The sequence below is a fragment of the Salmo salar genome, chromosome 09, assembly GCF_965601325.2.
Source record: "Salmo salar chromosome 09, fSalSal1, whole genome shotgun sequence".
NCBI classification, from domain to species: Eukaryota; Metazoa; Chordata; class Actinopteri; order Salmoniformes; family Salmonidae; genus Salmo; species Salmo salar.
In genome coordinates this window covers 127279382-127302591 of record NC_138299.1, presented here as the reverse complement: position 1 = coordinate 127302591, position 23210 = coordinate 127279382, and the positions used below count along the sequence as shown (strand labels likewise).

At 44.0% G+C, this 23210-nt stretch overlaps 2 protein-coding genes across 4 annotated transcripts in view; both read left to right on the top strand.

The window, feature by feature from the left end:
• The window catches only part of LOC106612596 (serine/threonine-protein kinase PAK 4), a 28518-nt gene extending 13371 nt beyond the window's left edge, over positions 1–15147 (top strand). For both annotated transcript variants that reach the window (XM_014213894.3, XM_014213895.3), the window contains exons 2-10: positions 3745–3966; positions 4469–4692; positions 4816–5248; positions 5388–5837; positions 6122–6255; positions 8479–8605; positions 10844–10969; positions 11059–11193; positions 11280–15147. In XM_014213894.3, the coding sequence (XP_014069369.1) occupies positions 3766–3966; positions 4469–4692; positions 4816–5248; positions 5388–5837; positions 6122–6255; positions 8479–8605; positions 10844–10969; positions 11059–11193; positions 11280–11435 (1986 nt within the window). In that variant the 5' untranslated portion in view covers positions 3745–3765 and the 3' untranslated portion in view covers positions 11436–15147. The remainder of the gene's footprint in view (positions 1–3744; positions 3967–4468; positions 4693–4815; positions 5249–5387; positions 5838–6121; positions 6256–8478; positions 8606–10843; positions 10970–11058; positions 11194–11279) is intronic.
• A 689-nt stretch (positions 15148–15836) lies between these two features.
• LOC106612597 (sushi domain-containing protein 6) lies at positions 15837–22492 on the top strand. Of its 2 annotated transcripts, none has more exons than XM_014213896.3 (5): positions 15837–16109; positions 18377–18483; positions 18882–19085; positions 20988–21129; positions 21587–22492. In XM_014213896.3, the coding sequence occupies exons 2-5, from the start codon at positions 18390–18392 to the stop codon at positions 21909–21911; spliced, it is 765 nt and encodes a 254-aa protein (XP_014069371.2). In that variant the 5' UTR covers positions 15837–16109; positions 18377–18389; the 3' UTR covers positions 21912–22492. The 2 variants fall into 2 exon arrangements, with proteins under 2 accessions (XP_014069371.2, XP_014069372.2); XM_014213897.3 differs by having other exon boundaries at positions 15839–16109; positions 21590–22492.
• The last annotated feature ends 718 nt before the right edge of the window (positions 22493–23210 follow it).

Below are 23210 nucleotides of genomic sequence, written 5' to 3'. Positions count from 1 at the left end.
GCTCATATCTGTTTTAGTTTTATTTTGCTATACGATCATGAAACTACTTCCCTAGTGCTGTTTCACATGTAAACAACTGTCAACGTGATAAGAGACAACGGGATTACACTCGTGAAATTGAGGGAGGTAGGCTACACCCTGAAGTAACGATACTTTTCAGACCGTAGTTTCTCTTTTGGTCGTGTTTTTGCAAGCTATAGCCTAACGTAATGTTTGACAATAAAGAAAGCATAACAAGGTACTGAAACCAATGGTCTAGTAGTTGTTATTTAGTTGGATCTGACACTGTCAGTAATAGTCACTGCTTGTAGCCCACGTGCTTGTGGATGGGAAACTGGTACTCTTATCTTAATTCCTACATTTACTGTAATTGCTCACAGACCTATCCTCGTTTGTTTTGCTGCAAATTGCACCCTAACACCAGGCTTGTTAAACAACAACAGATAGGCAAGACCTGATAAGAAGCACTCTGGCTGGGATCTGGGTGGGCTCCAAGGTCGCACTGCACTTCCTAAATCAGGGCATCTCAGTTAGAGGGTAGAATTCTGTTAGTTAGCATTTCTGACTCATCACTGGGCAGTAGGCTAAACTTCAAATGAAAGGGTGTGACAGTGGAGCACGCCCACAAACATCTAGGCTAAGCTACATCATGATAAATTGACAGTGATAATTGCTACAGGCAGAGGAATGCGGGACAAGGTGAGACAAATCCCTGAAGATGTGACCTCATTTTGTGTCACCTCTGAACCCTGCATAGTGTCCGCAATGACACAACCTACACAACCTAACACATTGAACATTGCAGATAGAAATGCAATGAAAATAGTTAACATGATTACTTTTCATGTCCAAGGCATGCATGTGTTGTACTATACAATATAGGTGTGTACTCTTACTATATTTGACATGTGCATTTGGACTAGTGATTAGCTATGACTCATACAGGTTCTCTTTAAAAAGCCTTCCTTGAAATAAGTCATCACCTAAATCTATTTTTGGTGTTGATGTTTACATGTCCTTTAACCTTCAAGTGTAGTCCTTGTAAAATGGTGTGTGAGGTATGCCTAAATGGGACAGAGGAAAACCATTTGAGTTAACAGAATAAGGCAATTGACGACTAGACGTGCCGTTGTCCGGATCTGTGTGGTGACAGTGCAGTCTGAATGATGAGTGGCTTACCTTTTGAATTGCCACCTCGTCCGTCATGCCTTGAGGTTTATCCTCCAGAGTGGGCCTGCCCCGAGCACAGTTGTTTTGATGTTAACTACTTTGACTGAGAGCCCCGCATTAACCCATCACAGAGCTGAAATGAGGTGTTTTGCATTGACACCCATGGCTGTGCCTGGAGTCTGGTGGACCACCCCTTGTGCTTGGACAGACAGTAGCTCTTTGGCCATGACCCATCTGGGTCTACGCTGCCACTGAAGTGGCTTTCTTACTGCTCACCGGTGCATAATAGTATGCTAATGTGAGAGACATAAACGGGATAGTGTGTCGTGAACGTCACCTTTTGTTCCTTCACTGCGTGGGTGGTTGCAGCTCTACTCTCTTCATACACAGAGGGAAATTATCAATGAATGGTAGTTATATAAGCTAGGCTTTATGACCGCTTTACTGACAGACAGGAGGAAGAAAATGTGTCCATCTGTTGGTCTCCCAGGGGCATCTTATTTTCTGTCCTGTAACTGTCTGTCTAGTCTGAGTGCATGGACACTTGTCTCTCTCTTCCCCTGCTACCTGCTTCGTAGGGGGAACTGTACAACACGGAAGAGAGAGGTCTGTGTTCTGGGGGAGGTGCTACTACACCTGCTGCTGCGTCACTCTCAGCTGGGCCTCACCTGTTCAAACCTGTCTCACTGCCTGCAGGCTGCAACCTGAGCTCCACCATGTGGTTTGTGGTGCTTTCCGCTTTCATTCAGTCACTTATCCTAAGCTTATGCCATGTTTTTGCTGTTTTCATGACACCCAAGTTGTCAAGCAGATCATAATGCAACTCAATTCTGTCAGTCTCGCTGACTCAGAGTTATTGAATATCAGTTTGGACATGTTTTTGTCATCTCAGCAGTTGCTGATGGCCCCAAAAAAACTTCTGACATTGAATAATCATTTTTCCTTGGCTGTGTTAAACTATTTCCCCCTTCGTTGCTTGGCTCCACTAAGGCAGGGTTTCAGAGGAGCAACCCAATACTTCAGCAAACCACTTTACAAGTCTGTCAGCAAGATTCAGTTATGTGGGGCTCTGTGGTTGCTGCTCAGTATGTTTCCCATTCAGTCAGTTTTTGTAAACTCATCTAACCTTTGTATTTTTATTTTTTAATCGCTGCAACTCCCCAACGGGCTCGGGAGGCGAAGGTCGAGTCATGCGTCCTCCGAAACATTACCGGCTAAGCCGCTCTCCTTAACACCCGCCCGCTTAACATGGAATCCAGCCGCACCAATGTGTTGGAGGAAACACCGTTCAACTGACGACAGAAGTCAGCCTGCCGGCGCCCGGCCCGCCACAAGGACTTGCTAGAGCGCGAAGAGCCAAGTAAAGCCTCCCCTAACCCGTACAGCGCTGGGCCAATTGTGCGCCGCCCTATGGGACTCCCGATCACGGCCGGTTGTGCTACAGCCTGGGCTCAAACCTGGGTCTGCGATACAGTACCTTAGATCGCTGCGTCACTCGAGAGGCCCCTCTAGCAGTTTTTCGAAGCAAATAAATCATCTAGCAGTACTGTCAGTAGCAGCCGCCTTATTTGATTTAGTCATCATGCTGACTTGGTCGTTCAACTCTGCCCAGCAATGGTGGCTTTTAAATAGTTAATGGAAGGCCCATGTTGACCTCATCTCTGGCCCTTTGTACAGGTTTGTGCAGATGGGTGGATGATCACATTACACTTCAAACACTCACTGAGTCAGTTCTGCTTTATGGGCCAGTCAGGCGGTATCCCTCAGCCCCTCGCCAAGCACCCCTTCCCTGCAGCTTGGGTGGGTCTAGGACCGTGGACACGAACGGGCAGCATATCGCAGGCAGGCAGCCCAGTGTTTGGATTCAGGGATAGCTGCCTCTATCTAAAGCAAGAGAAGGAATCCAGAATGTTTGAGAGTAGAGAAATAAGCTAGAGGGAAAATGTGCTTGTGAAGGAAAGGGGAAGTCATTTTTCTGGGGGCCTTGGGCTCACCTCGGAGTAATACTTACCTGACTAATAAATGTTTTGGCTCTGAAGAAAGTGGCTGCTACCTGTATAAGGTATTTGTCTTTATGGGAGATGTCCCTACAAATTATACTGTCATATTCTAATGTCAACTTGTCGAAGTTACATACACGGTTGTCTACTCTGATTCTATCTCTCTCTCTGTGCATTTGCCAAAGGATATTCACTGTGTGATTTTTGTCAGTCTACATGAAAAGGTTTTCAGCTCTATAGTCTGAAGTGTGTCAATGTGGCCGCATGACAGATCAAGTTTTGATGCGTTAGCCTCTCAGCTCTATTGAAAAGAAACAGGACATCCTTGGTATTATCATTTGTTATCATCATGAACTGCTGATGTGTTTAACACTCTTCCAAAGTCATTCCTGGGGTGTTTTCTTTTGGAAACAAACCGAAGCAAACAGACCATAACGGGAAGGGAGCAACCTGGAATTGTTAAATAAGAAACCTTTTTTTAGTTGCAAACCATTTTTCCTTGCAAAATGTTTTGCTACGGTTTACCACGCTGTGCACTAATGAATACACCCCTGTTCTCCTCTCTGTGTTCCAGGTCTGATGCCCAGCTGCCGCCATGTTCACTAAGAAGAAGAAGCCCCGTGTCCAGATCTCGGCGCCCTCCAACTTCGAGCACCGCGTGCACACAGACTTTGACGAGCAGGAACAGAAGTTTGTGGGGCTGCCGCGGCAATGGCAGTCTCTGATCGAGGACACGGCCAAGAGGCCCAAGCCCTTCATCGACGTCACCGTCATCACCACGGTGGAGCCCCGCAAGGTCAGGGGTCATCAAAATGGGATGTGGGAGGAAAGGGGCGTGTCACAAACAGGAAGTGATATTTTCACTGTAGTGGCATTCTCTGTTGCGTTGTAATTTGAGAGAATGCCATGGTAAAAAGCTGTGATGGGTCATGCACGCGAAGATGTCACATGACTCTTACTTAATTTTCAATGTTTTTTAAAGTTATTTTCACTTGATCAGGGATAGCGCACACAGACGTTCCGGCTTTGTTGTCTTCAGTGTGTAGGCCATGGTCTCAGCTTACTGTACGTCAGATTTGGATCACAGTCTGAATCCACAGAACCTAAACAGTAAACATGATTGTCTTATTACCTGAACAATAAACGCAGCGAAGGCAAAAGACATCACTGAAAATAGAATCTGTCGGTCATCATATCTCTTTTTAGAATGAAGTTGTGACAGTCCAGGAAGTCTCTTGTCCTGACTGGTCTGATCTCAACCCCTCCTTACTTGGTGTCTCTGCTTCTCCCTCCTGTAGACCATAGTGCGGGGTAGTAAGATCGCTGTTGACGGCTCGCTGACATGGCTGCTGGATGAGTTTGACACCATGTCGGTGACCCGCTCCAACTCCCTGAGGCGAGGCAGCCCCCCTATCCAGCCCCGCAGAGACTCCGGATCCTCGGGGGGAGGAGGCCATGAGAACGGGGACCTGGCCTACCAGCAACACCACCACCCAGATCACTATGGAGACATCAGAGACAGGTACAGTGTCAGCAGAAGGGGGCCAAGGGGTATTCAGATCTCAGCTGTAAAATAGCTCTCTGAAGAAATGTTTCCACCACTCCAGAGAGATGTAACCTGTTTACCGTGTCTCTGTTGCACTAGGGAGCGGCCCAGGCCGGACCAGTTAGCTGGTGGAGACCCCCGGCAGCCCCAGCGGGTACCCCGCTCTCAGCGAGAGGACTGCAGACCACAGCAGCAGCCTCGGGGCCAGGAACCAAGCAGCAGGCACCGAGAGAGGGAGCGTCCCGGCCCACCCCCTCCCCCGCCAAAGCCCAGAGACATGGACCCACGGGACCACCACGACCAGGTAGTCCGCAGGGAAGGGCCCAGCGACAAGAGGCCTAAGTCCAGCTACACGGGCAGGGACGGCAGCCCCCAGTCGCCCCGGGATAAGAGGCCTCTCTCGGGGCCCAACATCCGTATGCCTAACCTGCCTGTCACAGAGGGGGTGATAAAGACAGCACAGCAGAGCAGCAGGCCGTTCAACACCTACCCCCGCACTGACAGTGAAGGAGGAAGGAGCCCCACCAGCCAGGTACTGACAGGCTGCTAGGAGAACACCAGGACATTGGGAGATATGGAAACCAGTGCCGCTAATGTTCTATTGCATGTCTTTAACAGACTTCTGACATAAGTGTTGATCATACAGTGTCATCATTTTCTCTCCCTTCTAGGAGCTGAAGCCAGCCAGACCACATGAAGCACCGCCACACAACGGTCCTTCTAGTGCCTCCAGCCGAGATGGGGGAAAAGCACCACAGAAGGGCCAGCTACGAGGAGACCCCCACCACACCTCCCACCCTGTCCTGGGCCCTGAGCCCCCCCACGGCCACCAGCAGCAGAAGGCTCCCGTTCCCCGTCCCCCGGCCCCTGCCCTACCACCACAGCAGGCCCTCTCGCCCCAGAGGGAGCCCCAGCGGGTGTCCCATGAACAGTTCCGCGCCGCGCTGCAGATGGTGGTGGACCCAGGTGACCCGCGCACCTACCTGGACCACTACATCAAGATCGGAGAGGGCTCCACCGGTATTGTGTGCATTGCCACCATCAAGAGCACTGGCAAATTGGTGGCTGTCAAGAAGATGGACCTGCGCAAGCAGCAGCGCCGGGAGCTGCTATTCAATGAGGTGGGTTTTAGTATTGACTTGAACAGAATGCAATTGAGATGATAAAGGTCTTTAAGATTTTTGATGTTCAGGGAATACATTATAATGAATTCATAAGCTATTAGTTGTGTGAGCCATAATCTTTTAGAGTGGCTATTACAGAGCTGATTTGCTAACGTTTGAAAGATTTGTCCTGCATGAAGGGTGAGGTTCATGCATATCTTTGCAGGGGTGTAATGAGTGATGTCATGTGCCGTGTAATCGCCCACGGTCTCCTTAGTAACGCTGGTTCCTGTGCTCTCCAGGTGGTGATCATGCGGGACTATCACCATGACAATGTGGTGGAGATGTACAACAGCTACCTGGTGGGAGATGAACTCTGGGTCGTCATGGAGTTCCTGGAGGGAGGGGCTCTGACTGACATTGTCACACACACCAGGTGCGTGTCTGTTGATCTGCGGTTAGTGCTATCTGGCATCCTTGGGATTTCCATAGCCTAAACCCTAACTATTTAAACATTTCAACTTCAATGGGGTGGTGTCACAGTTGGACGTGTCAAGGATCCCGGATAGCAATGACCGTTGATCTGCTGCTCTCACAACTGACCAGCAGGACTATAAACTTTGGTAGGGCTGTCCACCCTTTTCCTGGAACTATAGTGTCCTGTAGGTTTTCAGTCTAACCCTAACCTAACATACCTGATTCGGCTAGGTAAGGTCTTGGTGAGCAGAATCAGGTATGTTAAATAGATTTGGACTGAACCTACAGGATGGTAGATCTCCAGGAAGGGCCATGGGCAGCCCTGGGCTGTGGTGATTAGATTTAAGATGTCTGTGTTTCACACTAGTGATATAGTGTTCAATTGCTCATATCGTAGCTGTTTTTACAGTTCAAGCAATGGTAAGGGCTCCCGAGTGGCGCAGCGGTCTAAGGCACTGCATCACAACCGGCCGTGGTTGGGAGTCCCATAGGCCGGCGCACAATTGGCCCAGCGTCGTCCGGGTTTGGCCGGTGTAGGCCGTCATTGTAAATAAGAATTTGTTCTTAACCTCTATGGGCTAGGTGGGACGCTAGCGTGCCACCCGTGGTGCACTCCATCAACAGCAGGTGCATTTCAAGAGCGGCAAATTTGAATCGAAATAAATGTCAAAATTCAAATTTTTCAAACATACAACTATTTTACACCCTTTGAAAGATAAACATCTCCTTAATCTAACCACGTTTTACGATTTCAAAAAGGTTTTACGGCGAAAGCATAAATTTAGAGTATGTTAGGACAGTACATTTACAAGAGTTGTGTGTAATGTTTTGTCAATTCAAAGACCGGGTCACCAAAACCATAAAACCAGCTAAAATGATGCACTAACCTTTTACAATCTCCATCAGATGACACTCCTAGGACATTATGTTAGACAATGCATGCATTTTTAGTTCTATCAAGTTCATATTTATATCCAAAAACAGCGTTTTACTATGGCATTGATGTTGAGGAAATCGTTTCCCTCCAATAACCGGCAGTCAAGTCAGCGTCACAAATTAAATAATTAAAATTAGAAAACATTGGTAAAATATTATATTGTCATTTAAAGAATTATAGATTTACATCTCTTGAACGCAATCAACTTGCCAGATTTAAAAATAACCTTACTGGGAAATCACACTTTGCAATAATCTGAGCACTGCGCCCAGAAAAATACGCGTTGCGATACAGACTAGACGTCATGTTGGGGAGATCTAAAATCGAAAATACTATGTAAATAATCCATTACCTTTGATTCTCTTCATCAGATGTCACTTCCAGGTATCACAGGTCCATAACGAATGTAGTTTTGTTCAAAAAAGCTCATCATTTATGTCCAAAAATCTCCGTCTTGTTAGCATATGATCTAAGCCAGCCGGACTTCTCGTCATGAACGAGGGGAAAAAATATATTTACGTTCGTTCAAACATGTCAAACGTTGTATAGCATAAATCATTAGGGCCTTTTTTAACCAGAACATGAATAATATTCAAGGTGGACGAATGCATACTCTTTTATAACGTATTGGAACGAGGGTACCCAACATGAACTCGCGCGCCAGGTGTCTAATGGGACATCATCGTTCCATGGCTCTTGTTCGGTCAGATCTCCCTCCAGAAGACTCAAAACACTTTGTAAAGGCTGGTGACATCTAGTGGAAGCAATAGGAAGTGCCAAAATATTCCTCAGCCCCTGTGTTTTTCAATGGGATAGGTTTAAAGGTAATACAACACATCAGGTATCCACTTCCTGTCAGAAAATGTCTCAGGGTTTTGCCTGCCAAATGAGTTCTGTTATACTCACAGACACCATTCAAACAGTTTTAGAAACTTTAGAGTGTTTTCTATCCATATATAATAAGTATATGCATATTCTAGTTACTGGGTAGGATTAGTAACCAGATTAAATCGGGTACATTTTTTTTATCCAGACGTGCAAATGCTGCCCCCTAGCCCTAACAGGTTAACTGACTTGCCTAGTTAAATAAAAATAACCACTCAAGTCTTTTTCTTTTGTTATTTGTTTCACCACTAGGTGGTAGTGTCGCATGGCTACACTCTCATGTCACTGCAATGCAACCTGTAGTGTGAGATGTTATTTCTCTGTCAGCTCTGAGTGCTAATGACCTGTGTGTGTGTCCAGGATGAATGAGGAGCAGATAGCCACAGTGTGCCTGTCTGTGCTGAAGGCTCTGTCAGTGCTGCACACCCAGGGCGTCATCCATAGAGACATCAAGAGTGACTCCATCTTGCTCACCCACGATGGCAGAGTACGTACACCTGACTTCAGAGGTTAAAGTTCTGTGACTGCATTGGATTTCCTTCATATATGGGGGTTGGGCCGGGCCATGTCTGTTCTGTTAAATATATTCCCAAATAGATTTCTTCTCAAATATGAACATTTCTCTGTTAGGCTGTGTGCACTGAACTGACATTCTTTAATGCGGAGCGTTTAACTCCGACGGTGCTGTGTAGCCTATTGTAGCGGCTGGCAAAGCCTCTACTTTATCACTCAGGATGGAACTTTCCACTGCTACTATTTTCCCATGTAATATTGTTATTAAAACAAAATCCAACAACCCCATAGTAGAATAGTTACCTAGTCGTCTTGTAACGTGTTCTATGCCAGATACTATATTCCTCTCGAGGCACATTCATGTTGCGAGGGCCGTAGGAGGGAAACGTGTTCTGACAAGCAGTCAATGTACAGCAATTCTTAATGGAATTGCGAAAACACTTTTGAAAGCAGTTCTGGCCTCTCTATTTTCTACTTTTTTTTTTAGAGTGGGATCCCGGTTTTACATTTACACTTTTATTCCTCTACTCCTTTAATCCCGCCTGCCATAGTTTTAGGGGCAGCTGTGCAACAGACCACTTAAATGGGCATAGTCATCTTACAAGGGCAATGACACTGTAATGATGAATTTTAATTTATATTTATAATAAAATAATAAGAATTAATAACAATCAGAATGTTGTCCAATAGGGTGAATGCAGGAGGACAAACCCAATGCTTCATCTTATGTACATTTTATAGCCACTATGCTTCATTAGTTGGGCGACAGGTGATAACGCTTATTGCTAATATCACATCTGATAATATAGACCATGCATGGGTTATATTATCCAATATGTTAAAATAACTAACATTTTTACCAGTATGTTATTGGGCCCATTTATGGAGATTTTGGAGTAGAATTTCCTTTCAAAAAGTCACCATAACTGAGCTTCCCAGTCCTTCTCCATAAAAATGATCCCAGGTAGGACCTAAGCAACGGGACTAGAATTGGTCAAACATGATGGTCATGACTTTCTTACATGAAAGGGAGGTTAATTTGGCCCCAGACAATTGATCTGAGATCGATGTAAGTTTCAGTCATGGGTTTTTTGTTGTTGCTTTTTGACCACAAACCCTACATCACCAGCTCCCTCATAGACAATTATAAGACTGGAGTATGTACACCTAACTCACTCACCACAACCCTGCTTCATACACAATGATATTATCATTTTCCATGGCAAAAAAATAAAACCCGAAATAGACTGACCTCTATGGTCCTTGAAAAACCTGCTGTATGATATAAAATATTGTGTGATATAGGCCTAGCATGTGACTCTGAGTGACACAAGAAGGCTCTGTGTATCCAACAGAATTTCTGATTCTTCATGTTTTGTTTCTTTGCCATGATATATTTCCGAGTATTGGGGTTACTGGTATCGTGACAACCCTCCCCATACCACTGAGTCATAACAGGCTACCCCATTTACATATCGAAACGATATATGAAACCAGCTGTCAAAATGAAGATATGGGGAAAGAGGAACTTGTTGCAGTCATGTTTGTTCCCAAAGTATTGTAATATACAGTATGAGAGGTAATGGAGGGCTTGAAGCTCACGCTGTAAATGTACTTCTTACTTTACCCGACAACAGTTTGTAGATGATTGAGCCCAAGTGTCAACCTGAAACCCCCTGAAGACACTTGTAGCTGTCATGGTTGGCATGCTAAGGACTGTGCTTAGCTCTTATTGTGGTTGACCCAAGGGGAAGTGTAGTCAGTAACCCTCAGCTGATTCTCGGCAGAAGAGTGTGTGTGTATTCACATTTCCCCTTACCAATTCAAAGCATGCTTGAGTCAGTGAGCCCTGTTCTTCAGAGGTCACCATTGGCAGACAGGATATTTATCCACCCAGGCATTGCAAAGGTTTTCTCAGAAAGCTGTGGGAGGTGTTCTACTGTGATGTGTAATACTGTAAAGCAGCACATTGCCAGATAGAGGATTGTTGGTGGTACGTTAAGAGTTAAGCCTGTCAATCTATAACACCACGTCCATGTCAGCTGAAAAGTCTATCATTTAGTCATTTGTAAAGATGGCAGTGTTTTTAGAATGCCTGTTTCTTTTCCCCCGTAAATAATTAATTTTCAAAGCATCTGATCAACAGTTACTCAGGTCTTCTTAATTGTTGTGTAGCTCTGACCCTTTCCTCTATGCCCCCCCGCCCCCCCAGGTGAAGCTGTCAGACTTTGGCTTCTGCGCCCAGGTGTCGAAAGAGGTCCAGCGGCGCAAGTCCCTGGTGGGCACACCCTACTGGATGGCCCCGGAGCTCATCTCACGACTGCCCTATGGGCCTGAGGTAATGTCCAGTTAGTTGTGTCTGTGTGCATGCACTATAATTCGAAACTATTGATGATCACTGTGTGTATACAATATTATACCCCGTAGGTGGACATCTGGTCCTTGGGGGTGATGGTGATCGAGATGGTGGACGGAGAACCCCCCTATTTCAATGAGCCCCCCCTCAAAGCTATGAAGATGATCCGTGACAACCTACCACCCAAACTCAAGAACTTACACAAGGTACTAGGCACACTAGAAAGAGCCTCTCTCTCCTGTTATTCAACATTTTGAAATTGATAGTCATCCTTTGATGTTATTTTTCCCAGGTTTCTCCTCTCCTCAAGGGCTTCCTGGACAAATTGTTGGTGCGAGACCCCACCCAGAGGGCCTCAGCCAATGAGCTACTCAAGCACCCCTTCCTGAGCAAGGCTGGCCCGCCCTCCTGCATTGTGCCTCTCATGAGGCAGAACCGCATGAGATGAGAGCGAGCGGAGACCTCTCCCCCACTAAGGAGTAGTGTCACATGGACCCTCAACTCCCCAAGCTCACACCTCGGACTCACACTGTTCTGGAGTGAGGAGGTTGGGGTGTGGGGTGTGGGGGGGGGGGCAGCGGAGAAACACTGCCCAGCTCATATTAGCATTTTTACTGGTCAAGCATTTTTTTAAGAACCTTTTGAAATGAAAAGGAACTCTGTCCCTTTTCCTGTGGGAGAAAAGATTTTGACACTACAAGGATGTATAGCTTGAGCTGTTTGTTGCAGAATGATGTTTGGAAAGTGCTGCTTGCTTTGGAGACTCATAAAAACACACTGTTAGCATCCTAGCTGAATGGTCTGAACCATGCTTCCACACTGCAGGACTTCCTCACTACATGGCCCAGACTCAACTCTATTCCAATAGACAGGACATCAGAAAAGACTACTGAAGGAGGACCATGCTTTTCTCTTACCACATGCTGCATCGAAGTATTTTTTTCATGAAAGTAAACACTTGGTTCCTGTTACAAACCCTAAGCAAAGGTAGACACTGGAGTTGTGTTTTAGATTATTTTCTTTATTTTTCTTGTAAGTATGATGAACATAGATATATCCGCTTTGTTTTCTCTATTTTGTGATAATTTTTTGGGGGGTTACAGTGAGATTTGAAGCACTGTTCTGAGATAGAAGCTGCACTCCTGGTTGATTCCAATATATCATCGTTTTTTTAAATTATTTTTTATTATAAGATAATTAGTTTCTTTTAATATACCTGTGCTTAATAGAATATCATAAAGTGAACATCGAGGCAGAGTTTCAGCTGTTTTTTTCTAAAGGCTTATTTGTACTTTAGGAATTTAGCCATGTAGATTGTGCTGCCTGTAACCCCTGGATCTGCTGCTGTAGACCTCAGCTGTTAGTTTATAGTAGTGACCACTAGGTCAATGTAAGGACAACCCTTATGAAAGCCCCCCCCCACACACACACCTGTATATACAGAAAATATATTTTTAGTCATTTTTCCTAATGATTCATTTCTTAAACGCCTGACCTGGCCAGTCTGGACAATGGTTCTAGACTATGTGAATGTAGTGCTGAGCCACAAACTGGCTCTGTGTTTAAAGATGGGATCTGCATTAGGGGGAAACAGTGCTACTGTTATTTTTGTTGTTGCCGAGGTGAGGAGCGTCGCGCAGCATGGTAAAAAAAAAACAAAGCAGAAAATATTGTCCTCTTCTATCGTGTGTGCAAAGAGGTGGGGGGGGGGTGTTTGCAGTTACCACTTTGTTGTAATATCGCAAATGGACGTGACTGTTTCACCATTTTGGATAAGGATCCCAGCTTTAAGGGCTTATTAGAACAGGAAACGGACACACAAGGTGAAAATCCGCGCTTAGCTAAATGAAGTGTGCAACAGCTGCTAGAACTGAACTCTTGTCCACAATGTAGCAATGACAGGAACTGTATGGCAGAAAACAGACCCACAGATGCAAACTCAAATAGTAAACACTCACCACAATCACCCACACACTTCATGCAGGGCCCTACAAAAGTCTATGCGGGTGGAATCACGAATCCACACATTAAAACGGAATTCAATAATATTAAAACATTTATTGAACTTTGTTAAGAAATCAACTAAATGTATTTGAAAATGTATTATTTAGCCAAGATTATCATAAAACATAAACAAATTGCATCAGTGATTTGTATTTTCCTTCAACTTTCAGAAGCAAAGGCATGTTAATGCCCCTGTCTGAGTGCACGTTTGTCTACCACTTTGTGTAGCCGTTAGCAATGATGCTAATAATCACCGTCTTCTGGTAAATGGGAAGGCTTTCTAAAAAAATGTTCAGCAGACTGCAATCACACGCTACAGAAACACAGATAACCAAACAAGTCTCTTGGCTGGTGCACACTACAGCCAAAAATATAAATGTCTTTGATTTTTCACAGCCCTTGAAAGTGATCTCCCTGATGTGGTTTAAGCGTTGTGGTGGACTTCGAACATCAAATGCTGCTGTTTTTCTATTTAAAACGTGTGCATTTTTTTTTTTTGAGAGCGAACACATGAAAAAACTGAGGGAAAACAGAATTTGGTCAAAAAAGCTAACAGATTTTATAGGGCCCTATTTATCGTTAGTCCTCATTTTTCTCTGAGCTTCCCCCTCCAATTCTAGAGTAGCAAGACGAAGTCGCATATGTACATTCACCATAGAGAGCATCCAAAGACTACGAGGCCTTAGTGCACAGCAAAGAGTAGCCAATGTGTCTGTTCTGAGTTTCAGTGAGGAAATCGGAACAGACTCCATAAGTAGACATTAACACTACATTGTGAAGTACTGTTAATTAGATGTCAGAGGTTACTGTACGGTTTTAACATTCTGTCAATATTCCATATTTCCGAAAGACAAGTGGACGTCTGTTAAAAGTGACATGAGTAAGATGTGATCCGTCTGTGTTCCATGTGTAAAAAAAAAAAAAACATGTTCTTCCAGTTTAGTTTTGCAAAACTGAGTGAAAAGATGGACTGAAAGAATGACAATCAAACTGATCACTTTTCATTGCTCACAAAGTTTTGTAACTATAATTGTGCAGCATTTTGATAAACTAATTTTCTAAACAAATCCTGTTTTGATACTCATTAAATCCATCTTTGCATACTGTATATTTCTAAATCGCTTAACTAATCATTACCGTGAAGTGATGGCACACTGATATTTTTTTTTTTTTTTTAATTGAATCATCTCATTAACCCCCACATGTTAGATACGATATCATTCGCCATTGGTTTCACTCACGTCAACTACAGTTTTCAGTGGCTGGTATGAAACCAATCACCTACATTCCGCAGTTGGTATTTGACATTCCTGTGGCTTCTACTTAATTGAATGGCTGTCAAGGTTAGAACGGCTTAACTTCGTTTTTTTCGGTTATTTTGTGTGTTAATGCCTTAACGTTCAGAAAAGTAACATGATCAATATGATTCCCTTTCTTTGTAATTGCTGTTAATTGCAAATGTACATGATGATTTTACAAATCTCCAGGAATCTATAGTGCCTCAGAGTAAACTCATTGATATCGTTCGTTTGTGTTTGTTGAGAGGATGCTCCAATTCCAATTAGGAGCTGTGAAACCTAATGACTGGCCTACTTGGAAATATATTTGTGTGAATTTCTCCAACTTGTTTGTATGATCATTTTTCACACGTTCTTGTATGCTAAATCATTTAGGCATCAGTATTGTCAAGTTTGTGATGGTTGACAGTTTTTCTTGAGTCCCAACCCCCCCTGGATTTTTGAATTTCTGCTGGTTATTGTAAAAAAAAAAAATGCAATTTTAAATATTTTTGGCAAATACAGTTTTTTCTAAAATGTCAGTTTTTTTTGTCATGCCCTATCATTTGTGTATTGTGTGACCATTTGAGGATGTCAACCATTTCAAAAGTTGTGATATAGCCTTTGTCGCAGATGGTACTCATCATCTTGGGCTCCCGAGTGGTGCAGCGGTCAGGCACTGTTTCTCGGTGTAAGAGACGTCACTACAGTCCCTGGTTCAAATCCAGGCTGAATCACATCCGGCTGTGATTGGGAGTCCCATAGTGCGGCGCACATTTGGCCCAGCGTCGTCCAGGTTTGGCCAGGGTAGGCCGTTATTTTAAATAAGAATTTGTTCTTAAATGACTTGCCTAGTAAAATAAAGGTTAAATAAAAAGACTTGGCCTGTGGTTATGTGAGGATGATTATGATGGTGTTGATGATTGATAACATTTGCCTATGATTTGTGGTTTTAAGGTATGGGCTGGAGCCCATGACTGGAGCCCATGACCTATATATAGGTGGATGATAGCTAATAAGTTCGTTAGTTATATTGTGTCTTAGGTACGGCCAGACGTTTGTCTATTTTCATATTTATCAACATGATACATTTGAGAAATATGTTAAGGTTAAATATTACATAATACAATATTCATGTTTCTCTGGAAGGAACTAAATTCTGTTGCATTGGTGCACTATATTTTTAGCACTTCCGTCTAGTCATTCTGTCGGATGTGATTCTGTATCATCTAGCCTTGCACTGTAGACTTGTTTGTTCACTTCACTCATCTTAGCAGGCGACCACGGTGGGGGACAGTGTTGTAAACAGAGGATTTGTGAAAAGCGTGGTCTAAAAACAATTTCCCCTCATTATACTGCGGTGAACTGAACGTTCAGTTTCCACAGTTCTGGGAAATATAGCTCGAATTGACTGAATATGACAAGGTCCAGCGGCGTGCTCAGGGCGGGGTTTGTGTGAAGACAGTGGTGGAGTTGGTTTTGCATGGACCCGTGGAGAGGTCGCTTAACGACCAATGGAATGGCCTAAAATGAGGCAACTCCACCCACTCTGCAAAACTAACTCGATCAATGTCACCAGCGCGCGTAGTCGGGACCGGAGCCTGTGATAAGTCTCTCTGTTCCTGTCAAAAACACAGCTGAGCGATGACTCAATTGTCAGCGGCTGTGAAATAGATCCAGTTGTTGCTATATGCCCCATTTCATCTGGAGGAGATTTGTCGAGTAAAACAAATGAGATATTAATCTCGAGCGGATCGTATATCAAACAGACGGGGAAGTATTGATTTATACCATCTTGGACTAGTCCTCGGACGGAATATTCCTATATCTAGATTCTACAGGTGAGTAGCCTTATTGGTTATATTTAGCCAAGTATTTTTTTTTACTTGCCTAAAGATAAGTTTAACCCCAGTAATAGAACATGTGATATGTAGGATATGGCTAGCCTGTAGGACAGAGTGTTGATGTTGGCTGTAGGAATATTCTTTTGAATTATTGGGAGTTGAGTTTATTCGGCTAAAGAAAATTGTGATTTTTAATTAGACTGGTTTGAAATAATAGCATGCTGGATATGGTATAAATGCGTCAGTTTTGGCATGTGTATTTATTTGGGGATATCTGGTGATTTCTGGGTATGCACCTGTGCGTTCAGCTCCGTTGCGCATTTATGTTCAGCGAGCGCTGGTAGGCTATTTAGTCGGTTTTTCATGAACGTACCACAAACACTTGCCTTATTTCTATGAGCCTACCTGGTTTTGATTAACACAATAGCCTTTGCTTACCATATTCTGCCGTATTCTACAAGGTCCTTCCTTATAATTTGTGCCTGGATGTGTTTTGATAGGACGCATAAAATTACCATTGATAATATTTCCTCACTTCCATGACAACACAAAGACATAGGTAGTGTGAGTCATATTATAATTGATCACTTGTCTATTCCTCTTGGATGAGTGGGATGGCATGAAAAGTGTTACTGTGTGTCAATGTCACCCATGTATGACACTTACAGAAACATCTCACAGGGATGCAGCTGAGTAGTTTGACAATCAGAGCAGAAAGTGCGAAGTACCACATAGCAGAAGTCATTAAACCCATGGGTTATTTAAACAATAAGGCACAAGGGGGTGTGGTAAATGGCCAATTTACCATGGCTAAGGGCTGTTCTTAGTCATGACGCAACGTGGAGTGCCTGGACACAGCCCTTAGCCATGGTATATTGGCCATATATCACAAACCCCCGAGGTGCCTTATTGCTATTATAAACTGGTTACCAACGTAATTAGAGCAGTAAAAATACATGTTTTGTCATAGCTGTGGTATATGAGACCGTATACCATGGGTGTCAGCTAATCAGCATTCAGGGCTCAAGCCCCGAATGCTGATTGGCTGAAATCCGGGGTATATCGGACAGTATACCATGGGTATGACAAAACATTTATTTTTTACTCTGCCTTGCGTCGTGCTTAAGAACAGCCCTTAGCCGTGGTATATTGGCCATATACTACACCTACACTAACCTATCAAACATGGGAATCATTACAGGCACACAGAAGACAAACAGTTACCAAATCCATACAGAGGAGAAAAACATGTTTATTTTTTACTAGATTTGTTGATGACAACTTATTGTGTCTACATTAGTAAATGTATTGATCGATATTTATTACATTTCATTTTATAGTGTTGCGTTTTAAAGTAATGCTTTATAATGGAACTGGAGCAATTTATAATGGCATACTTCACAGCTTGTTCATGAACAGAAGTCATATTTTAATGAGATGGTGAGTAAGATGCCACCCACCTACATTGTGGTCACAGCTCACTGCCTGGTAGATACAGGTCTAGGATATTAATATGATCACTCTGTTGCAGGAGAACCTTCCAGCAATGCAGGAAATGTACAATTTGTTGTGTGTTTGAGGTTTAAAAAGGCTTCGGAAATTTGTAATTAACGTTTAAAAATTTCACACTGGATTTTCCCTTATGAAAATTGTATCAACCCCTACAAAAATGTAAATGAATTAGAATCCACATAATAATTCACATTTCCTGTTGCTGCAGGATTATTTTCATGCTGTAGAAAACTGGCTCAATTTAAGATCTTACACCTGTAGGCTATGTGAGAACGGCACACGTGGTGTTGGCAGGGACCTCCCCTGCTGTTCCAGAGATGACTTGCACCCCCAATATGAAAGCGCTCCGAAACCCGCCATAGGATTTGTGTTCGTGTCAAATTCAGTGCTAAGAGAGGAAATATGGGCCAGGTGAAAAAAAACACTACCAGTCATATAAGTTATGTTGATAAATGTCCGGTGTTAAACAATAACCCAAGTTTAGTTCCAGTTTCTGGAAATGAAAGGTTAGAGGGTCAGGGAATGATTCACTCATTCAGGGTCAGGCTGTGGGTGTTTATGGTAGCTGCAGCTGTGAACCGCTGTCCCCTGCCTTTGTTAGGGCAAAAGGGGAGGCTTTCCATGTGCATGATTAGATATTTGTCGATATTTTGCAACTGTGAGTGTGCACATGCGTGCATGCTTGTTTGTGTGCATATGTATGTGCGTGACTATCTGCAGGGCACTGAGTCCTCTGTTTATTGCACCTGCAGGAAGACTGTTTTGATGTCTGCGCGGCGGAAGTCTTTATGGCTGTGTGGACACGTCACTCTGGGCTACGGGCTCTTTCTCCTGGTCGTCCTTCCAGACCTCACCACAGGTACCCGTTTCCCTCCTCAACCACCCACCTTAACCACCCACAACTGTCCACCCCGGTCATCACCTCTGCTAGGCATCCAAGTTGCAACACCATGCACTTGTTGAAACAGTCACCACTGCACCCAAAAGCTGTAATCCATCTGTAAGAGCTAATTATATAGCTATCTGGACATACAACCTGCATCATGCTGCAATGATACTTAGCCCTCTCCCCAGACCTGCAAGACTCCTCCTCCCAGACTCCACTTGTCTTACTCCATCCACACGACTGTATCTATTAATAAACTCTCTACCAAAAGCTTTTTTCCTCTTCAACCTGAATCACAGATCTTTGAGACACAATAACTGCCGGTTAGATTCAACAAGGTCTAACAACTGAACTGTATGCCTCATCCGCAGGCAGGCAAGGGAACTGCAGCCACCCTCTGGTGCCAGAACATGGGGGCTTCCGCTGCGAGCCCTCCCCCTGCCGAGGATTCCCCCAGAAGAGCTTGATCTACTACTTCTGTGAGCCCGGTTACACCATCCCAAAAGAGGTGCACAGCTCGCGCTGCCGCCACGGCAAATGGATCCCCAGCGTGCCCACCTGTCTGTCCACACCAGGTGAGTCACCACGGCCGTGTGGGAAGAGGGGTAAACCTTTGCCCCTAGTGTAATGGACTAGCGCAGGGATGGGCAACTTTGATGGGGGTGGGGGCCACAATAAATCTGAACTCATCATGATTGGCTGCAGTGGCTCGCGGGCCTGCGTACCCACATCCATACCCACATCCATACCCACATATGCAGTCAGAGCCCCACTTTGCGAGCAAAACATTTTAGTGGCAGCAGAGAGAGAACATTGACGTTTTATTGTTAATTTCTTGCAATTTTGCCATGGGGCATAGATAAAATGTTGCCGTTTTAAAGACAATTTGCTGCAATTCTACATGTTTTGCCATGGGGCAGAGGGAAGATTTTTCAATTTTAGAAAAAAAAATTACACAAGTTAATTTCCTGCAATCCTACTCATTTTGCCATGGGACAGAGAGAAAAATGAACCGTTTTTTAATATGATATCTGAGTGAGAGTGACTAACAAAATGAATGGGGGTCCCCTGGTCAGTATTAGACCATGATTACTATATGTTTAGCTAGCTGGCTGCTATACTAATTTACCAATCTAAAAAATGTCACTCAATGGGCTAATTGAGTGACTGACATAACAAGAGAAAAACTGCTGATGTACACAACCAAACTTCGAAATTGCAGCTTATTTATTTTTGGAAATGGATCCGCGGGCCTACAAAACGAGGTCGCCAGTTGCCCATCCCTGGTCTAGCGCATGTGTGTGTGGAGTATGTCCATGAGTGACTGATATGAGATAAGTGTTAGGTAAACTAGTCAGGTCAAAGGTTGCAGTGTGATTTAAGATAGGTTCTGTACTCAATCACTCACCGCCTTTGTAAATGCATTAACTCAGACACCTAACAATTACTTTGGCTGATTCCGGTTTGGCTATATGCATGCATGGAGGTTATGGGTTGATGATTTAAATGTTTCATGGCTTTCTTCCACATAGTCATCTCATAAGCTGATTAATAGCAATGCTATGACCACCCTCATTCATTCGTCCTCTTATTGCAGGGATGGATAACTCCAGTCCTCCAAGGCCTGATTGGCGTCACACTTTTTCTCCATCCCTAGCAAACACAGCTGAATAATCAAATTGCATTCTAAACTGAAGATCATGATTAGGTGATTATTGGAGTCAGGTGTGTTAGCTGGGGCAAAACTGTGACACCAATCAGGCCCTCGAGGACTGGAATTGCCCACCCATGTCTTATTGGATGTGGACGAGGCAAGTGGAAGCATGCACTCTATACCACTCTATGACTGTTGTGCTATAGTTTCAATGGCCTTGAGTATAGCTTACATGAGCTTTGAGTGGCACTAGAGCTGAGCAGTGTGTTAGGGTGGTTAACAGGATGGTGTGGCCTGTTAAGTGCTAAGATTTGATTGTCGTAACTTTCTGGTAGCAACCCTGTAGTTTCACACGAGGTCAATGACCTACTTGGTGAGATGCAAAAGCCGACATAGCAGACTCTTAACATGCTACTTTAGAGCCTCTTGCTTCCTCTTTCGGCCTGTGCTGCATCGAGGCAGGAAACCAGCATCAAGAAACGGGAAGTGAGCAAAGTCACCAAACTAACCAGTCTCTTTCCTCTGCCATATTAAACCTCACGGAAATGTAGTGTGTCATGGATATAGGAAACCACATGCAGATGCATGACTGACTCCCTTTGAGAGACCCTGTTTTATACTGTCCATATGTATCAGTAGTGTGTTTCACCTAAATGACGTGTGTAGTTACTGAATGTATTTGTTGTGTTGTAGCTCTGGTCCAGGGCGACAGTGTGCGTTCAGGGGCATTAGTGAGTGCACACACTAACGCACTGGACCACAGCTAAGTGTTGTAGGTAGTTGATGGGTGTGTGTGTTGATTGTTTGTGTTGTTTTCTTTCAGACAGACATGTTAACTATGAGGACCAGGTGGCCCACTCACTCCCCAACGTTGCCACGACGGCGGTGGGCGTGTCCATATTCCTTCTCACCACCACGGCCTGCTTGGTGATCAAGTCCCGCCTTTTTCCCTGTCACTCACACAGGTAAACACATATGACTGGCTCTTATCCCTGTCACTCACACAGCTATATTCATATGACTGGATCCTCTATAGCGGTGTTGTCACTACTAACCCTGGTCCTGGAGCATCAGTGTATGTAGGTTTTGTTCCAGTCCAGGACTAACACACCTGATTCAGCTAACCAAGGTCTTGATGATTGGTTGAATCAGGTGTGTTGCTCCGTAGGGTGGTTACAGCGCTGTAGTGGCTTTGTACAGTAGAGGCTTGGAAATGCATCACATCCTGTAATGAAAGCATCTTTATAATCTGATGAGTGAAAGTTGAAAGACTGTGGAGGAGGAAGAAGGGAATTCAGTGGTTTGATAGTCATGTTATCATCAATGCTGGGTGTTTCATAGCTGTAGTGTCAGTTAGATTGTAGGTAAATCCACCCACTGTGTGAGTGCTGTCTGTGATGTGATCATGTCTCTACTGTTCAGCAGGTGCTCCTCTGACCAGATGGATCTGATGGTGGATGGCCTGCCTGTGTCTCTGCCCACATATGAGGAGGCTGTCTACGGGAGCTGGGGGCAACACCTGCCCCCCTGCAGAGGGCCCACCCAGCTCCTATTGGCCCAGGAGGCTCCAGGTCCATCATTAGCTCACAACCAATCAGATTCAAGTCACCTTATCCATCAATCCAATCAAAGCCCCGAGATCCTTCCGCCCCCTTACGAGGAGATCCAATCCCGTCCCAGAGAGAGTCAGAGTGAGGTGGACGTTCAAGCCATACAAGTTGCACTTCCCGATGACAAGGACATTTGAGTGACTGGCGTATTTGTGTTACCCACCAATGATGTACTGACTTGTAAAATCATGTGCTCAGGCACTTATATGGATTCAAGCCTACCAGCATGGATCAACTTTCTTTTCAGGTTTTAACCTTATACATAGCACACCAGTTCTGATTGGCTGTTTGTAATGTTATGAGACGTATCCTGCCATGGAGACATGGTTTATATCCCATCAGTGATGGGACCTGAGCCTCGTTTGTTGAGGTGACTTTGGTAATGCCATTACTGTTACATCACAGGGACCTGCGCGTCCTTCTTGTTGGTTTATGATTTGCGATGATCGCAGAGTTGTAGCGTCGATATAGAAACCAGCAGACCGACCCTGTTCCCGCCTTGCACCTCTCCCCTATCTGCTTTGAATTATTGACCAGAGTTTGGGGAGGGTTGGGGGTAGAAACCCCCAGGATGTAATTATTCGTTATAGACATTGAATGTAGTTGTTTTTCTTTTCAATAGAAAAAAATGTAATGTATGTATGTATGTAATGTAACATTTACATAATATTGCAATTATTGCATTGCGCATAAGATTAAACGTCAACATTGTTTCTAATTGTAAAACCTCTTGGTCTTATTCAGTTATGGTGCTCTCTGGGAAGAATTAGTCAAAGGAAAGTAGATCGCATGGTTGATCTGAGACACAGTCTGCACCCAAATGGCACTCTATTACCTATAAAGTGCCCTACTTTTGACCAGAGCCCTATAGGCCCTAGTCAAAAGTAGGGCATTATATAGGGAATAGGGAACCATTTGGGACACCACACAGACAGAGCTAGGCTAATAACCAGCTCTTGTTGATCCATGTCGAATAATTAAGTTAAAGTTCTATGTGGGAATTTCAGCTTAAAGCGGCAATCAGCAGTTGAAACAAAACTCCACCCCCGTTTTAGTAAAAAGCTGAAGGATGGGCCTGAGAAATGTAACCTCTCAAATTCATATCCATGACATAAAAATGATAGTTTTATCCATGTTTTGAGGCCATATAGTGTTAACATTTATTTTGTTTTCAAACACTGCCATAAAACAAGCTTGGGTCTCAAATCAATCTGTAAAGCGGAAGCATTACATATTTCGTGATAGAGACTGCATTCACGGTAACCGCTGCATATGTCTGCTCAATCGGAAATGACCTTTACATTGGCGGAATCTGTAAACGCTTCAGTTTACAGATTCAATAGAGACCCTTATATTTTGGGTTCTGATGGGGTATGACAGTTGAACTAAGCTCATGACACATTTAAGTTATATTCTTCAAGAATCAACAGGTACAT

Bases quoted from the DNA above. Each gene is read 5' to 3' on its own strand.
- LOC106612597 (XM_014213896.3), top strand. From the start codon at position 18,390: ATGTCTGCGCGGCGGAAGTCTTTATGGCTGTGTGGACACGTCACTCTG. The intron at 19,086-20,987 runs GTGAGTCACCAC...GTTTTCTTTCAG, and splicing joins CACCTGTCTGTCCACACCAG to ACAGACATGTTAACTATGAG. The intron at 21,130-21,586 runs GTAAACACATAT...TCTACTGTTCAG, and splicing joins TTTCCCTGTCACTCACACAG to CAGGTGCTCCTCTGACCAGA.